The sequence below is a fragment of the Gobio gobio genome (genome assembly GCF_949357685.1).
Source record: "Gobio gobio genome assembly, chromosome: 6".
Lineage (NCBI taxonomy): Eukaryota > Metazoa > Chordata > Actinopteri > Cypriniformes > Gobionidae > Gobio > Gobio gobio.
The window spans coordinates 59125099-59140536 of NC_137102.1; the positions used below are offsets into that span (position 1 = coordinate 59125099).

The following is a 15438-nucleotide window of genomic DNA, read 5'->3' on the forward strand; positions in this document are numbered from 1 at the left end:
ACGCATACTATAGACTTATGACCAAATGTGATAACACATACTATAGACTTATGACCAAATGTGATAACACATACTATAGACTTATGACCAAATGTGATAACGCATACTATAGACTTATGACCAAATGTGATAACACATACTATAGACTTATGACCAAATGTGATAACGCATACTATAGACTTATGACCAAATGTGATAACGCATACTATAGACTTATGACCAAATGTGATAACACGTACTATAGACTTATGACCAAATGTGATAACACATACTATAGACTTATGACCAAATGTGATAACGCATACTATAGACTTATGACCAAATGTGATAACGCATACTATAGACTTATGACCAAATGTGATAACGCATACTATAGACTTATGACCAAATGTGATAACGCATACTATAGACTTATGACCAAATGTCATAACGCATACTATAGACTTATGACCAAATGTCATAACGCATACTATAGACTTATGACCAAATGTGATAACGCATACTATAGACTTATGACCAAATGTGATAACGCATACTATAGACTTATGACCAAATGTGATAACACATACTATAGACTTATGACCAAATGTGATACCACATACTATAGACTTATGACCAAATGTGATAACGCATACTATAGACTTATGACCAAATGTGATAACGCATACTATAGACTTATGACCAAATGTGATAACACATACTATAGACTTATGACCAAATGTGATAACACATACTATAGACTTATGACCAAATGTGATAACGCATACTATAGACTTATGACCAAATGTGATAACTCATACTATAGACTTATGACCAAATGTGATAACGCATACTATAGACTTATGACCAAATGTGATAACGCATTCTATAGACTTATGACCAAATGTGATAACGCATACTATAGACTTATGACCAAATGTCATACCGCATACTATAGACTTATGACCAAATGTCATACCGCATACTATAAACTTATGACCAAATGTGATAACGCATACTATGACCAAATGTCATAACGCATACTATAGACTTATGACCAAATGTGATAACACATACTATAGACTTATGACCAAATGTGATAACACATACTATAGACTTATGACCAAATGTCATAACGCATACTATAGACTTATGACCAAATGTGATAACACATACTATAGACTTATGACCAAATGTGATAACACATACTATAGACTTATGACCAAATGTCATAACACATACTATAGACTTATGACCAAATGTGATAACACATACTATAGACTTATGACCATTCTATAGACTTATGACCAAATGTGATAACACATACTATAGACTTATGACCAAATGTGATAACGCATTCTATAGACTTATGACCAAATGTGATAACACATACTATAGACTTATGACCATTCTATAGACTTATGACCAAATGTCATAACACATACTATAGACTTATGACCAAATGTGATAACACATACTATAGACTTATGACCATTCTATAGACTTATGACCAAATGTGATAACGCATACTATAGACTTATGACCAAATGTGATAACGCATACTATAGACTTATGACCAAATGTGATAACGCATACTATAGACTTATGACCAAATGTGATAACGCATACTATAGACTTATGACCAAATGTGATAACGCATACTATAGACTTATGACCAAATGTGATAACGCATACTATAGACTTATGACCAAATGTGATAACGCATACTATAGACTTATGACCAAATGTGATAACGCATACTATAGACTTATGACCAAATGTGATAACGCATACTATAGACTTATGACCAAATGTGATAACGCATACTATAGACTTATGACCAAATGTGATAACGCATACTATAGACTTATGACCAAATGTGATAACGCATACTATAGACTTATGACCAAATGTGATAACGCATTCTATAGACTTATGACCAAATGTGATAACGCATACTATAGACTTATGACCAAATGTGATAACACATTCTATAGACCATTCTATAGACTTATGACCAAATGTGATAACACATTCTATAGACCATTCTATAGACTTATGACCAAATGTGATAACGCATTCTATAGACTTATGACCAAATGTGATAACGCATACTATAGACTTATGACCAAATGTGATAACGCATACTATAGACTTATGACCAAATGTGATAACGCATACTATAGACTTATGACCAAATGTGATAACGCATACTAGACTTATGACCAAATGTGATAACGCATACTATAGACTTATGACCAAATGTGATAACGCATACTATAGACTAATGACCAAATGTGATAACGCATACTATAGACTTATGACCAAATGTGATAACGCATACTATAGACTTATGACCAAATGTGATAACGCATACTATAGACTTATGACCAAATGTGATAACGCATTCTATAGACTTATGACCAAATGTGATAACGCATACTATAGACTTATGACCAAATGTCATACCGCATACTATAGACTTATGACCAAATGTCATACCGCATACTATAAACTTATGACCAAATGTGATAACGCATACTATGACCAAATGTCATAACGCATACTATAGACTTATGACCAAATGTGATAACACATACTATAGACTTATGACCAAATGTGATAACACATACTATAGACTTATGACCAAATGTGATAACGCATACTATAGACTTATGACCAAATGTGATAACGCATACTATAGACTTATGACCAAATGTGATAACGCATACTAGACTTATGACCAAATGTGATAACGCATACTATAGACTTATGACCAAATGTGATAACGCATACTATAGACTAATGACCAAATGTGATAACGCATACTATAGACTTATGACCAAATGTGATAACGCATACTATAGACTTATGACCAAATGTGATAACGCATACTATAGACTTATGACCAAATGTGATAACGCATTCTATAGACTTATGACCAAATGTGATAACGCATACTATAGACTTATGACCAAATGTCATACCGCATACTATAGACTTATGACCAAATGTCATACCGCATACTATAAACTTATGACCAAATGTGATAACGCATACTATGACCAAATGTCATAACCCATACTATAGACTTATGACCAAATGTGATAACACATACTATAGACTTATGACCAAATGTGATAACACATACTATAGACTTATGACCAAATGTCATAACACATACTATAGACTTATGACCAAATGTGATAACACATACTATAGACTTATGACCATTCTATAGACTTATGACCAAATGTGATAACACATACTATAGACTTATGACCAAATGTGATAACGCATTCTATAGACTTATGACCAAATGTGATAACACATACTATAGACTTATGACCATTCTATAGACTTATGACCAAATGTCATAACACATACTATAGACTTATGACCAAATGTGATAACACATACTATAGACTTATAACCATTCTATAGACTTATGACCAAATGTGATAACGCATACTATAGACTTATGACCAAATGTGATAACGCATTCTATAGACTTATGACCAAATGTGATAACGCATACTATAGACTTATGACCAAATGTGATAACGCATACTATAGACTTATGACCAAATGTGATAACGCATACTATAGACTTATGACCAAATGTGATAACGCATACTATAGACTTATGACCAAATGTGATAACGCATACTATAGACTTATGACCAAATGTGATAACGCATACTATAGACTTATGACCAAATGTGATAACGCATACTATAGACTTATGACCAAATGTGATAACGCATACTATAGACTTATGACCAAATGTGATAACGCATACTATAGACTTATGACCAAATGTGATAACGCATTCTATAGACTTATGACCAAATGTGATAACGCATACTATAGACTTATGACCAAATGTGATAACGCATACTATAGACTTATGACCAAATGTGATAACGCATACTATAGACTTATGACCAAATGTGATAACGCATACTATAGACTTATGACCAAATGTGATAACGCATACTATAGACTTATGACCAAATGTGATAACGCATACTATAGACTTATGACCAAATGTCATAACACATACTATAGACTTATGACCAAATGTGATAACACATTCTATAGACTTATGACCAAATGTGATAACACATTCTATAGACCATTCTATAGACTTATGACCAAATGTGATAACACATTCTATAGACCATTCTATAGACTTATGACCAAATGTGATAACACATTCTATAGACCATTCTATAGACTTATGACCAAATGTGATAACGCATTCTATAGACTTATGACCAAATGTGATAACGCATACTATAGACTTATGACCAAATGTGATAACGCATACTATAGACTTATGACCAAATGTGATAACGCATACTATAGACTTATGACCAAATGTGATAACGCATACTAGACTTATGACCAAATGTGATAACGCATACTATAGACTAATGACCAAATGTGATAACGCATACTATAGACTTATGACCAAATGTGATAACGCATACTATAGACTTATTACCAAATGTCATAACACATACTATAGACTTATGACCAAATGTGATAACGCATTCTATAGACTTATGACCAAATGTGATAACGCATTCTATAGACTTATGACCAAATGTGATAACGCATACTATAGACTTATGACCAAATGTGATAACGCATACTATAGACTTATGACCAAATGTGATAACGCATACTATAGACTTATGACCAAATGTGATAACGCATACTATAGACTTATGACCAAATGTGATAACGCATTCTATAGACTTATGACCAAATGTGATAACGCATTCTATAGACTTATGACCAAATGTGATAACACATTCTATAGACCATTCTATAGACTTATGACCAAATGTGATAACGCATTCTATAGACTTATGACCAAATGTGATAACGCATACTATAGACTTATGACCAAATGTGATAACGCATACTATAGACTTATGACCAAATGTGATAACACATTCTATAGACCATTCTATAGACTTATGACCAAATGTGATAACGCATTCTATAGACTTATGACCAAATGTGATAACGCATACTATAGACTTATGACCAAATGTGATAACGCATACTATAGACTTATGACCAAATGTGATAACGCATACTATAGACTTATGACCAAATGTGATAACGCATACTAGACTTATGACCAAATGTGATAACGCATACTATAGACTTATGACCAAATGTGATAACGCATACTATAGACTAATGACCAAATGTGATAACGCATACTATAGACTTATGACCAAATGTGATAACGCATACTATAGACTTATGACCAAATGTGATAACGCATACTATAGACTTATGACCAAATGTGATAACGCATTCTATAGACTTATGACCAAATGTGATAACGCATACTATAGACTTATGACCAAATGTCATACCGCATACTATAGACTTATGACCAAATGTCATACCGCATACTATAAACTTATGACCAAATGTGATAACGCATACTATGACCAAATGTCATAACGCATACTATAGACTTATGACCAAATGTGATAACACATACTATAGACTTATGACCAAATGTGATAACACATACTATAGACTTATGACCAAATGTGATAACGCATACTATAGACTTATGACCAAATGTGATAACGCATACTATAGACTTATGACCAAATGTGATAACGCATACTAGACTTATGACCAAATGTGATAACGCATACTATAGACTTATGACCAAATGTGATAACGCATACTATAGACTAATGACCAAATGTGATAACGCATACTATAGACTTATGACCAAATGTGATAACGCATACTATAGACTTATGACCAAATGTGATAACGCATACTATAGACTTATGACCAAATGTGATAACGCATTCTATAGACTTATGACCAAATGTGATAACGCATACTATAGACTTATGACCAAATGTCATACCGCATACTATAGACTTATGACCAAATGTCATACCGCATACTATAAACTTATGACCAAATGTGATAACGCATACTATGACCAAATGTCATAACCCATACTATAGACTTATGACCAAATGTGATAACACATACTATAGACTTATGACCAAATGTGATAACACATACTATAGACTTATGACCAAATGTCATAACACATACTATAGACTTATGACCAAATGTGATAACACATACTATAGACTTATGACCATTCTATAGACTTATGACCAAATGTGATAACACATACTATAGACTTATGACCAAATGTGATAACGCATTCTATAGACTTATGACCAAATGTGATAACACATACTATAGACTTATGACCATTCTATAGACTTATGACCAAATGTCATAACACATACTATAGACTTATGACCAAATGTGATAACACATACTATAGACTTATAACCATTCTATAGACTTATGACCAAATGTGATAACGCATACTATAGACTTATGACCAAATGTGATAACGCATTCTATAGACTTATGACCAAATGTGATAACGCATACTATAGACTTATGACCAAATGTGATAACGCATACTATAGACTTATGACCAAATGTGATAACGCATACTATAGACTTATGACCAAATGTGATAACGCATACTATAGACTTATGACCAAATGTGATAACGCATTCTATAGACTTATGACCAAATGTGATAACGCATACTATAGACTTATGACCAAATGTGATAACGCATACTATAGACTTATGACCAAATGTGATAACGCATACTATAGACTTATGACCAAATGTGATAACGCATACTATAGACTTATGACCAAATGTGATAACGCATACTATAGACTTATGACCAAATGTCATAACACATACTATAGACTTATGACCAAATGTGATAACACATTCTATAGACTTATGACCAAATGTGATAACACATTCTATAGACCATTCTATAGACTTATGACCAAATGTGATAACACATTCTATAGACCATTCTATAGACTTATGACCAAATGTGATAACACATTCTATAGACCATTCTATAGACTTATGACCAAATGTGATAACGCATTCTATAGACTTATGACCAAATGTGATAACGCATACTATAGACTTATGACCAAATGTGATAACGCATACTATAGACTTATGACCAAATGTGATAACGCATACTATAGACTTATGACCAAATGTGATAACGCATACTAGACTTATGACCAAATGTGATAACGCATACTATAGACTAATGACCAAATGTGATAACGCATACTATAGACTTATGACCAAATGTGATAACGCATACTATAGACTTATTACCAAATGTCATAACACATACTATAGACTTATGACCAAATGTGATAACGCATTCTATAGACTTATGACCAAATGTGATAACGCATTCTATAGACTTATGACCAAATGTGATAACGCATACTATAGACTTATGACCAAATGTGATAACGCATACTATAGACTTATGACCAAATGTGATAACGCATACTATAGACTTATGACCAAATGTGATAACGCATACTATAGACTTATGACCAAATGTGATAACGCATTCTATAGACTTATGACCAAATGTGATAACGCATTCTATAGACTTATGACCAAATGTGATAACACATTCTATAGACCATTCTATAGACTTATGACCAAATGTGATAACGCATTCTATAGACTTATGACCAAATGTGATAACGCATACTATAGACTTATGACCAAATGTGATAACGCATACTATAGACTTATGACCAAATGTGATAACGCATACTATAGACTTATGACCAAATGTGATAACGCATACTAGACTTATGACCAAATGTGATAACGCATACTATAGACTAATGACCAAATGTGATAACGCATACTATAGACTAATGACCAAATGTGATAACGCATACTATAGACTTATGACCAAATGTGATAACGCATACTATAGACTTATGACCAAATGTCATAACACATATAAATAATATACCATATACTATGGGATTACAAACTCTTACAAAAAAGACCTTTAGCTATTTCACAATGTCTCGAGATGTTTCACGTTTACCAAATTTGGTAGATACTCCAAAAACTTAAAATAAATAAATAAAAAATAAAAAAAACCTTAACCAGTAATTGAAATCCACAAGATTCATAAAAAGAAACTTGAATGTCCCTGAAGGACATCTCTAGTGTGCAAATGGTGTCCTTTGCTGTAACTTTCTACACGGAAAAGGAAAATCACAATATAAGTGGACAAACTCAAGGCGACGGTTTTCAACAAGATTTTATTTGAACACAGAATCTGCAGTTCCTGAAACACAGAGATGCTTCTTCAGTCTACTTCAGCTTCTTCTTGGGGCGCAGGTTGTTGGTGTGGCCGCACTTCTTCTTGCGGCAGTTGACGGCACGCGGGTGCAGACGGGCGTAACACCTGAGAACAGAGCATCGGTCAGTCAGAGGACAAACTGAACCAGTCCATCGCTACACTTTACTTTCAAAGCACGTGGTCTTACTTGCGGCAGATCATCTTCTCGCAGTTGTATTTCTGGGCCAGCTGTCTGAGGGAAGGCTCGATGATGCCTCCTCTGAGACGCAGAACCAGGTGGAGGGTGGACTCTGAGGAACAAAACACAATTGTGACCAACAGCAAATGTTATGTTGGGTCAATTCAGGTTGATTGGGAATAAAAAAAAATTATTTATTTTTTTAAAGTGTCCCAATCAACCTGGATTCACCCCTATATCCTCCTGGGACCAGGAACAGACTTTTGTCCGCTGTAGTGGACATTATATATTTTAGTTAATTTCTCTGACACCATACATGTCAGATTTAAGTCTGGATGTCATGTAAAGAGCACATTCGGGGATTTTGGTATCTCTCAAATGTTTAAAGGTTTCACCATGACAACAACTTCAAATTAATATGCCATTTTTTAAAGACAGTGATCAAATGTAGCACTCTTGTGGAAATATAATATTTTGTCATTTTAATCTGACACATTTTCTAATTGTTTGTCATAAATCATCTCAGGAAAATGTTATTGGGTTTCCAATCAAAATGTGACTTCCTGTTACAAAACAGGACATTGATTTCATGCATCAGGTTTGTCAGGCCTTTTGGGAGACGCGTGAAATTACATATCAATATTCATATGAAATATTAGATATGAAAATGTTGCCAATCATTACATGTTTCCCCAAGAACAGATTATTTTGCATTATATATTATGCAAATTAGATACAGTGTATAGATAGATAGATAGATAGATAGATAGATAGATAGAGATACAATGTATTTAATGGGAATACCTATTTTACACACATATTGCATGAAGTAAAATATCAATTCATTCCGTTTTATGTTTCACAACAAAGTTGAGAATCATCTTTATAAAAAATTCTGAAACCTAAACATTGATTGGCGAATGAAAAAAAAAAGTAATGTCAAGTCATATAGTCCTGTCATTTTACTAGATATTGTAGCATTTTTCCATATTCGGGTATTGGTTTTGTAATATAAATGCCTCCATCTTGTGGCAGTGTTGAGAACTGCACGGAAGAACACCATTAAAAGAAACAAGCCACTTAGCAAGCCAAAATAGGCTCATTTTCCGTCTCCCCTAGAGTTAAACATTTCAGTCGAATCCATTCAGCCGATGTACATTGATTTGGACCTTCAACCGTTGGTTCCCATTCAAGTCCATTATGTGGAGAAAAATCCTGAAATGTTTTCCTCTAAAACTTAATTTCTTTTCGACTGAAGAAAGCCACGAACATCTTGGGTGAGATGGGGGTGAGGAAATTAATTTTAAAGTGAACTAATCCTGTAAAGAGACGAACTCATGGAGACACTTAATCAGTCATGTCTATGTAATTGTGACGATGCAGTCGTTGTTTTGTTTATTTTTCAGACAATGTTTGAGTATTTCAGGATGTTCTGTTCTCTTCCCTCTTTAGCCTATCAAACACATGAACCCTTTAAAACTGGAATTTAACCCAAATGCTTATATTTATGTGAAGTTGACAGAGTCCCCGGTCATTTATTCATGTTGTCCATTCGAAAACATTAGACTTGGTCAAGTTATGAATAAAAAGATGCAACAGCCGTTTCATGTTTTTCTTTTATTCAGGCGGTTTAGAATGTTTTATTCTTAGGGGTGTAACGATATATCGTGATATAAACATGTGATGATATGTATTGTTGACGGAAACGATATGATTTGCGATATAGAGTCGTTTTATCCAAGGCTCAACTTGCTGTAGTCGGCCTATTTATAAGGTATAATTCACCCAAAAACAAATTTACAAATGTACCACAAATGTAAAGTCTGTCATCATGTACTCACTAGGGCTGAAACGATTCGAGTTACTCGATTACAAAAATTCCTCGAGGCAAAAGCCTCCTTAAATTCAGGAAGCAAACCATAGCGTGATACATTTTTAATTTAGTTGGCGCGATGGCGGAGAGTAAAGATGTCCATAAACGGCAGAGAATGTCGAAAGTTTGGGACATTTTTACATTCTTAAAAAAGAAGAGAACAAGGTGCAATGTGTCTTCTGCAAAGTAGACCTGGCATTCCACAGCAGGACGACTTCAATGGTAACGTAGCCTAAGCCTATACACTGATGTTCGCTGATTTTAATCCCATACTGTATTTGTAGCGATGTCGTGATGCGGGTTGACTAGATATGATGTTTAGCTTTGACGTTTTTAAGTAGTAAACGTATTCCCGTTCAATTGCAAGAGTATAGCCTAAAGAAAAAGAATCCCTTCACACACACACACAGGTTGCTAGGTTACCATAGCAAATAGGCTCCCCCAGAAATGATATATTATTTGTTAGTAGCCTAATGGTCAATGCTGCAGGTGTAAAAATCTATATAAAACAGATCTTTACTTTGATGTCAGGGCTAGATTACAGCATGAAACCTGTTGTGCATATTAATAAATTAAATTGCTTTTCCTCTTCATTTTCATTATGAATTATTTGTTTTGGTTGTTTAAAAACATTGTTTTTATCCGATTAATCGACTGATTAAAGGGTTAGTTCACCCAAAAATGAAAATTCTGTCATTAATTACTCACCCTTATGTCGTTCGAGACCCGTAAGACCTCCGTTCATATTCGGAACACAAATGAAGATCTTTTAGTGTAAAGCTGATGCTGAGAAAGGCTTCAGATAGGCCTCCATTGGCATTCAGTACACTTATACTCCCAAGGGCACTTAAAATGTCGTTACAAAGTCCATCTCACCACAGTGGCTCTACAATAATCTTACGATGCGACGACAATAGTTTTTGTGCGAAAAAAAAAAAAAAAAAAAAACACCTTTATCCAGCTTGTTATTGTCTTCCGTGTGTGCCTCCACGACGCATGCGCGAGAATATGACGTAGCGCCGGGGTTCGGGAATCCATGAAATGCACACTTTACCCCATTTTGAGAACTACGCAGAGACCTAAAGCACGATCAATGTAGAATCCAACAGCTGAGATACGCGCGTCTTCCTCTGCTTGTAAACAAATCTCTTCTGGGTCATGTGTCCGAATGCCGGATCTGCGTCATATTCTCGCGCATGCGTCGTGGAGGCACACACGGAAGGCAGTAACAAGTTGGAAAAAGGTGTTATTTTGATTTTTTTTGCGCACAAAAACTATTGTCGTCGCATCGTAAAATTATTGTAGAGTCACTGTGGTGAGATGGACTTTGTAACGATGTTTTTAGTGCCTTTTATGGGTCTTGTGAGTGTAAATGTACTGAATGCCAATGGAGGCCTATCTGAAGCCTTTCTCAGCATCAGATTTACACTAAAATATCTTCATTTGTGTCTGAAGATGAACGGAGGTCTTACGGGTGTCGAACGACGTGAGGGTGAGGAATTAATGACAGAATTTTCATTTTTGGGTGAACTAACCCTTTAAGTGTTAAGATTAATCGATTACAAAAATAATCGATAGCTGCAGCCCTAGTGAGAGCGCAAACATCATTTAAATCACCAGATCACATCTAGTTTTAATAGTATGATTATTCAGAGCATTTTGATGGTTCATTCTTATATGTGTAGTGGATTAATAACAGGAGAGGCGGGACATAGCAAGCACTGGGAGAGATGCTGCCTGCATCGAAAGCACGAGTAATGCATGATGGAAAAAATGAAGTTTTTAGTGACATTATTACATTATACGATTAATTATATTTATATGAAAATAATAATACACCAATAATAATACTTTAATAATAAAAAAACGTTATTTTGGCTTAAAATATCGGGATACATATCGAATCGTGACACGAGTGTATCGTTACACACCCCTATTTATGCTTATATGTTAAATGCTATATTCATAACCTGTTTGTTTACCTTATTAAAGACTTTAAAAGACACCTAAGTGACTTCAGTATAAGTTTTTGCACTTTTTCAGTCTATTTATTGATGTAGAAGTGTGTTTTATATGCAAGGAGGGAATGAAATTGCAAAAATGACAGTTTTTAAAGTGTGTTAAACAGTTTGTTCAGTTTAGTGCTGCTGTTAAAATTGTCCAAAACGGTTCTCGGGCATATAAACATGTAAATAATTGGTATTTGTTATTTTAAAAAAAAATCAATATCGGTCAATCTCTACTCTAAACAACGTAAATGACACCAAAAGTGTCTTTTTTTTTGTTTAAAGAAGATATAAAAGACTCTGGATACACACCTTTCTGAATGTTGTAGTCTGAAAGCGTGCGCCCATCTTCCAACTGTTTGCCAGCGAAAATCAGACGCTGCTGGTCAGGAGGGATGCCTGAGGAACAAACACACATTAGTGACCCATCATGCTTATTTTAGCCTGCATTTTTAAACTAATGGCACGCTCATACACACCCTCTTTGTCTTGAATCTTGGCCTTCACATTCTCGATGGTGTCGCTGGGCTCGACCTCGAGGGTGATGGTCTTACCGGTTAAAGTTTTCACAAAGATCTGCATTTTGCCACTGTCACAAAGAGAAAAGAAGATCAGAATCATTCACAGACTCTCAGCATCAGACTTCAGTTACTGACAGGGTTGGGGAGGAAAGAAATACATGTTGTTACTTCGTTACGCATGTAAAATATTTCATTACAGTTACATTTTAAACGGGTGGTAATCAAATTACAGTTACATCTGAAAAGTATTTTAGATTACCAAAGGGATTACTTTGAATTTTGATGTCATTTAAACATTAATGTAAACAGCAACTGGTGACTCTCAGACTCTGCAAAAGCATCCTAAAGCCATATTCGGACGGTTATTGTTTCTCGTGGGGTCATAAGGTATTGTCATCATTTACAGGGGTTAGTCAGGGATTTTATTGCCGTCTGAATCCAGAACGTCAGTGTTTTTCTCCCACCACCCGTGAATCCCACGGCCGAATCCCATACTGTTTTCAGACAAACACAGAAGTCGTGTGGTCATTTAATTGCCGTCCGAATCCACATCTCTGAGTTTTAGAATATATAACTTCAAAATTCACTGTTTATATCCTTTTTGACCCCTGCAGAGCACCGTACGGTTGCCGTTTGCTGTAATTTGGATGCATTTTAAAGATCTAGACTTTCATTACTGAAATGCTGGCCAGTATTTACAAGAGCAAGATATTTCATCACCGCTCCAAAAATAAAAAGAAGAAAAGCACGTAAACATTTGAAATGGCCCGTTATTACGGCAGCGATTTATTATGTGTTTTAATAACCATCATCATGTACATAAGAGGCTGTATTCACTTATTCCCAATAATTTCCATGTGGAATAAAATGACATCCTTTATTTTGAGATAAAATACAAGACGGAAAACCATTTTAACTATAATGTGCGTCTATACATCTTCCTATTATTAAACAGATTTAAATAAATAATAATTAGGATATTATTTTCCTATTATTAAATTAAATATGCATTTATTCTTATACCAAGCATGACATTTTATTTATTCCACGTGAAAATTACCATCTGAATAGGGCTTAAGATCAGTTCTGCTCATAAGCTTCATACCCCTTGCAGGATATGCAATTTTTATTCTACCAAAAGAGGGATCTGGGATCATAAAAATGACATGTGATTTTTTATTTAGTGATAAGCTGAATAAGCTATTTCACATAATAGATGTTCACATATACTCCACAAGTCAAAAGGGGCGATTTGTATAAATTCAGGGTTTTAAAACTTCATGTTTTGTGATAGTTTGTGAGTGCCTTGTCTTAGTAATTGCGACTTTCTCACAATTCTGACTTCTTTTCTGAGAATGATGAGATATAAACTTGCAATTGCTAGTTATAAAGTCCCATTAATAGGGGGACAAAAAGATTTGAGTTTAAATATCACAATTCTAAGAAAAAAAAAATCATAACTGTGAGATAAAAAGTCACTATTACCTAATTTTATTTAGTGGCGGAAGCGCAATGCATTAAGAGCAGGGGGTGAAAACTTTTGACCAGGGCGATGTTTAAAGATCATATTTTCAAATAAGTACAATTTACCCTGTCCAACTCAAAAGGTTTACACACCCCAGATCTTAATACACACTGTGCGGCCTTCTCGAGCGTCAATATATATATTTTTTCCAACATTGTCTGCATTTTTTACGTCAAGAAATATTGTGGAAAACTTGTGTTGTTCAAAATAATATGCAGAGGAAACCCAAGTCCTGTGTTTGGTGGTTCCTTTGTGTTACAAGCCTTGTTAGAATTCAGATCAAGTTATGCATTTTGTAATCTGTAGTGAAATACATTTTATAAGTAACCTTCACAAACCCCGATCACTGTCAGGTAAACACAAAATACAGCATCACAATAAGAAAAGTAACAGAAATACCAGTTTCACATTATCTTATTGTTCCATTGGGCCTTATTATTTGGTGTAGATTAACTATTATAAAACAGGGTACAAAAAAATGGTACTTCCATGTATATGTATAATTAATTATATATTATATATATGGGCTATATGTGTATACATGTATGATCGAACATTTCTGACAGGGACCCTTAGTGTTATAAACTCCATTAAATGACCAGATAGCAAACAACTGGAGCGTTTTCAGGTAATATACATATATTTATATATACGTTTCAGGTGATTTATTGTATGTTTAGTGTCCATTACGCGCGTACAGGAGTTTCTCTCACACATGGCAGAAGCGGCCATGACACTCCATCACGACACATTAAACTTCAAACCACACTAAACCGTCTAAATCTGCCGCATAACAAGCTTTAACCGCACCATTCACGAGCATAAACGTTTAATGAACATTATTCACCCAATCGCGCGGGGGAATACAGAGGGAAAAGATGAGAAAATCAAGCAATCTCACGGACGCTAATGCTCACCCTCGCAGTTGCTGCTGGTCCGGGCGGAAAAGACCGATGCGTGTCTCGGGTGTGAAGTTCGTGTGTATTTGAGCGCTGGAGCGGCTTTACCGCCGCCTGCAGGTTTGGAGCGGAACTGCAGCACGTGGTTCTGTAGACTTTAGCTCGTTTTATTGCATAATCGATTGCAGCATTTTTGATGACACGCT

The 15438-nt window shown here is 34.8% G+C and overlaps 1 protein-coding gene across 1 annotated transcript; it reads right to left on the reverse strand.

Moving 5' to 3' along the window:
• Positions 1–8170: 8170 nt before the first annotated feature.
• Positions 8171–15285, reverse strand: uba52 (ubiquitin A-52 residue ribosomal protein fusion product 1). The gene is made up of 5 exons (XM_079819702.1): positions 15251–15285; positions 12767–12876; positions 12600–12686; positions 8418–8520; positions 8171–8335 (listed from the first exon to the last, which is right to left on the reverse strand). The coding sequence occupies exons 2-5, from the start codon at positions 12867–12869 to the stop codon at positions 8242–8244; spliced, it is 387 nt and encodes a 128-aa protein (XP_079675828.1). The 5' UTR covers positions 12870–12876; positions 15251–15285; the 3' UTR covers positions 8171–8241.
• Between the last annotated feature and the right edge of the window lie 153 nt (positions 15286–15438).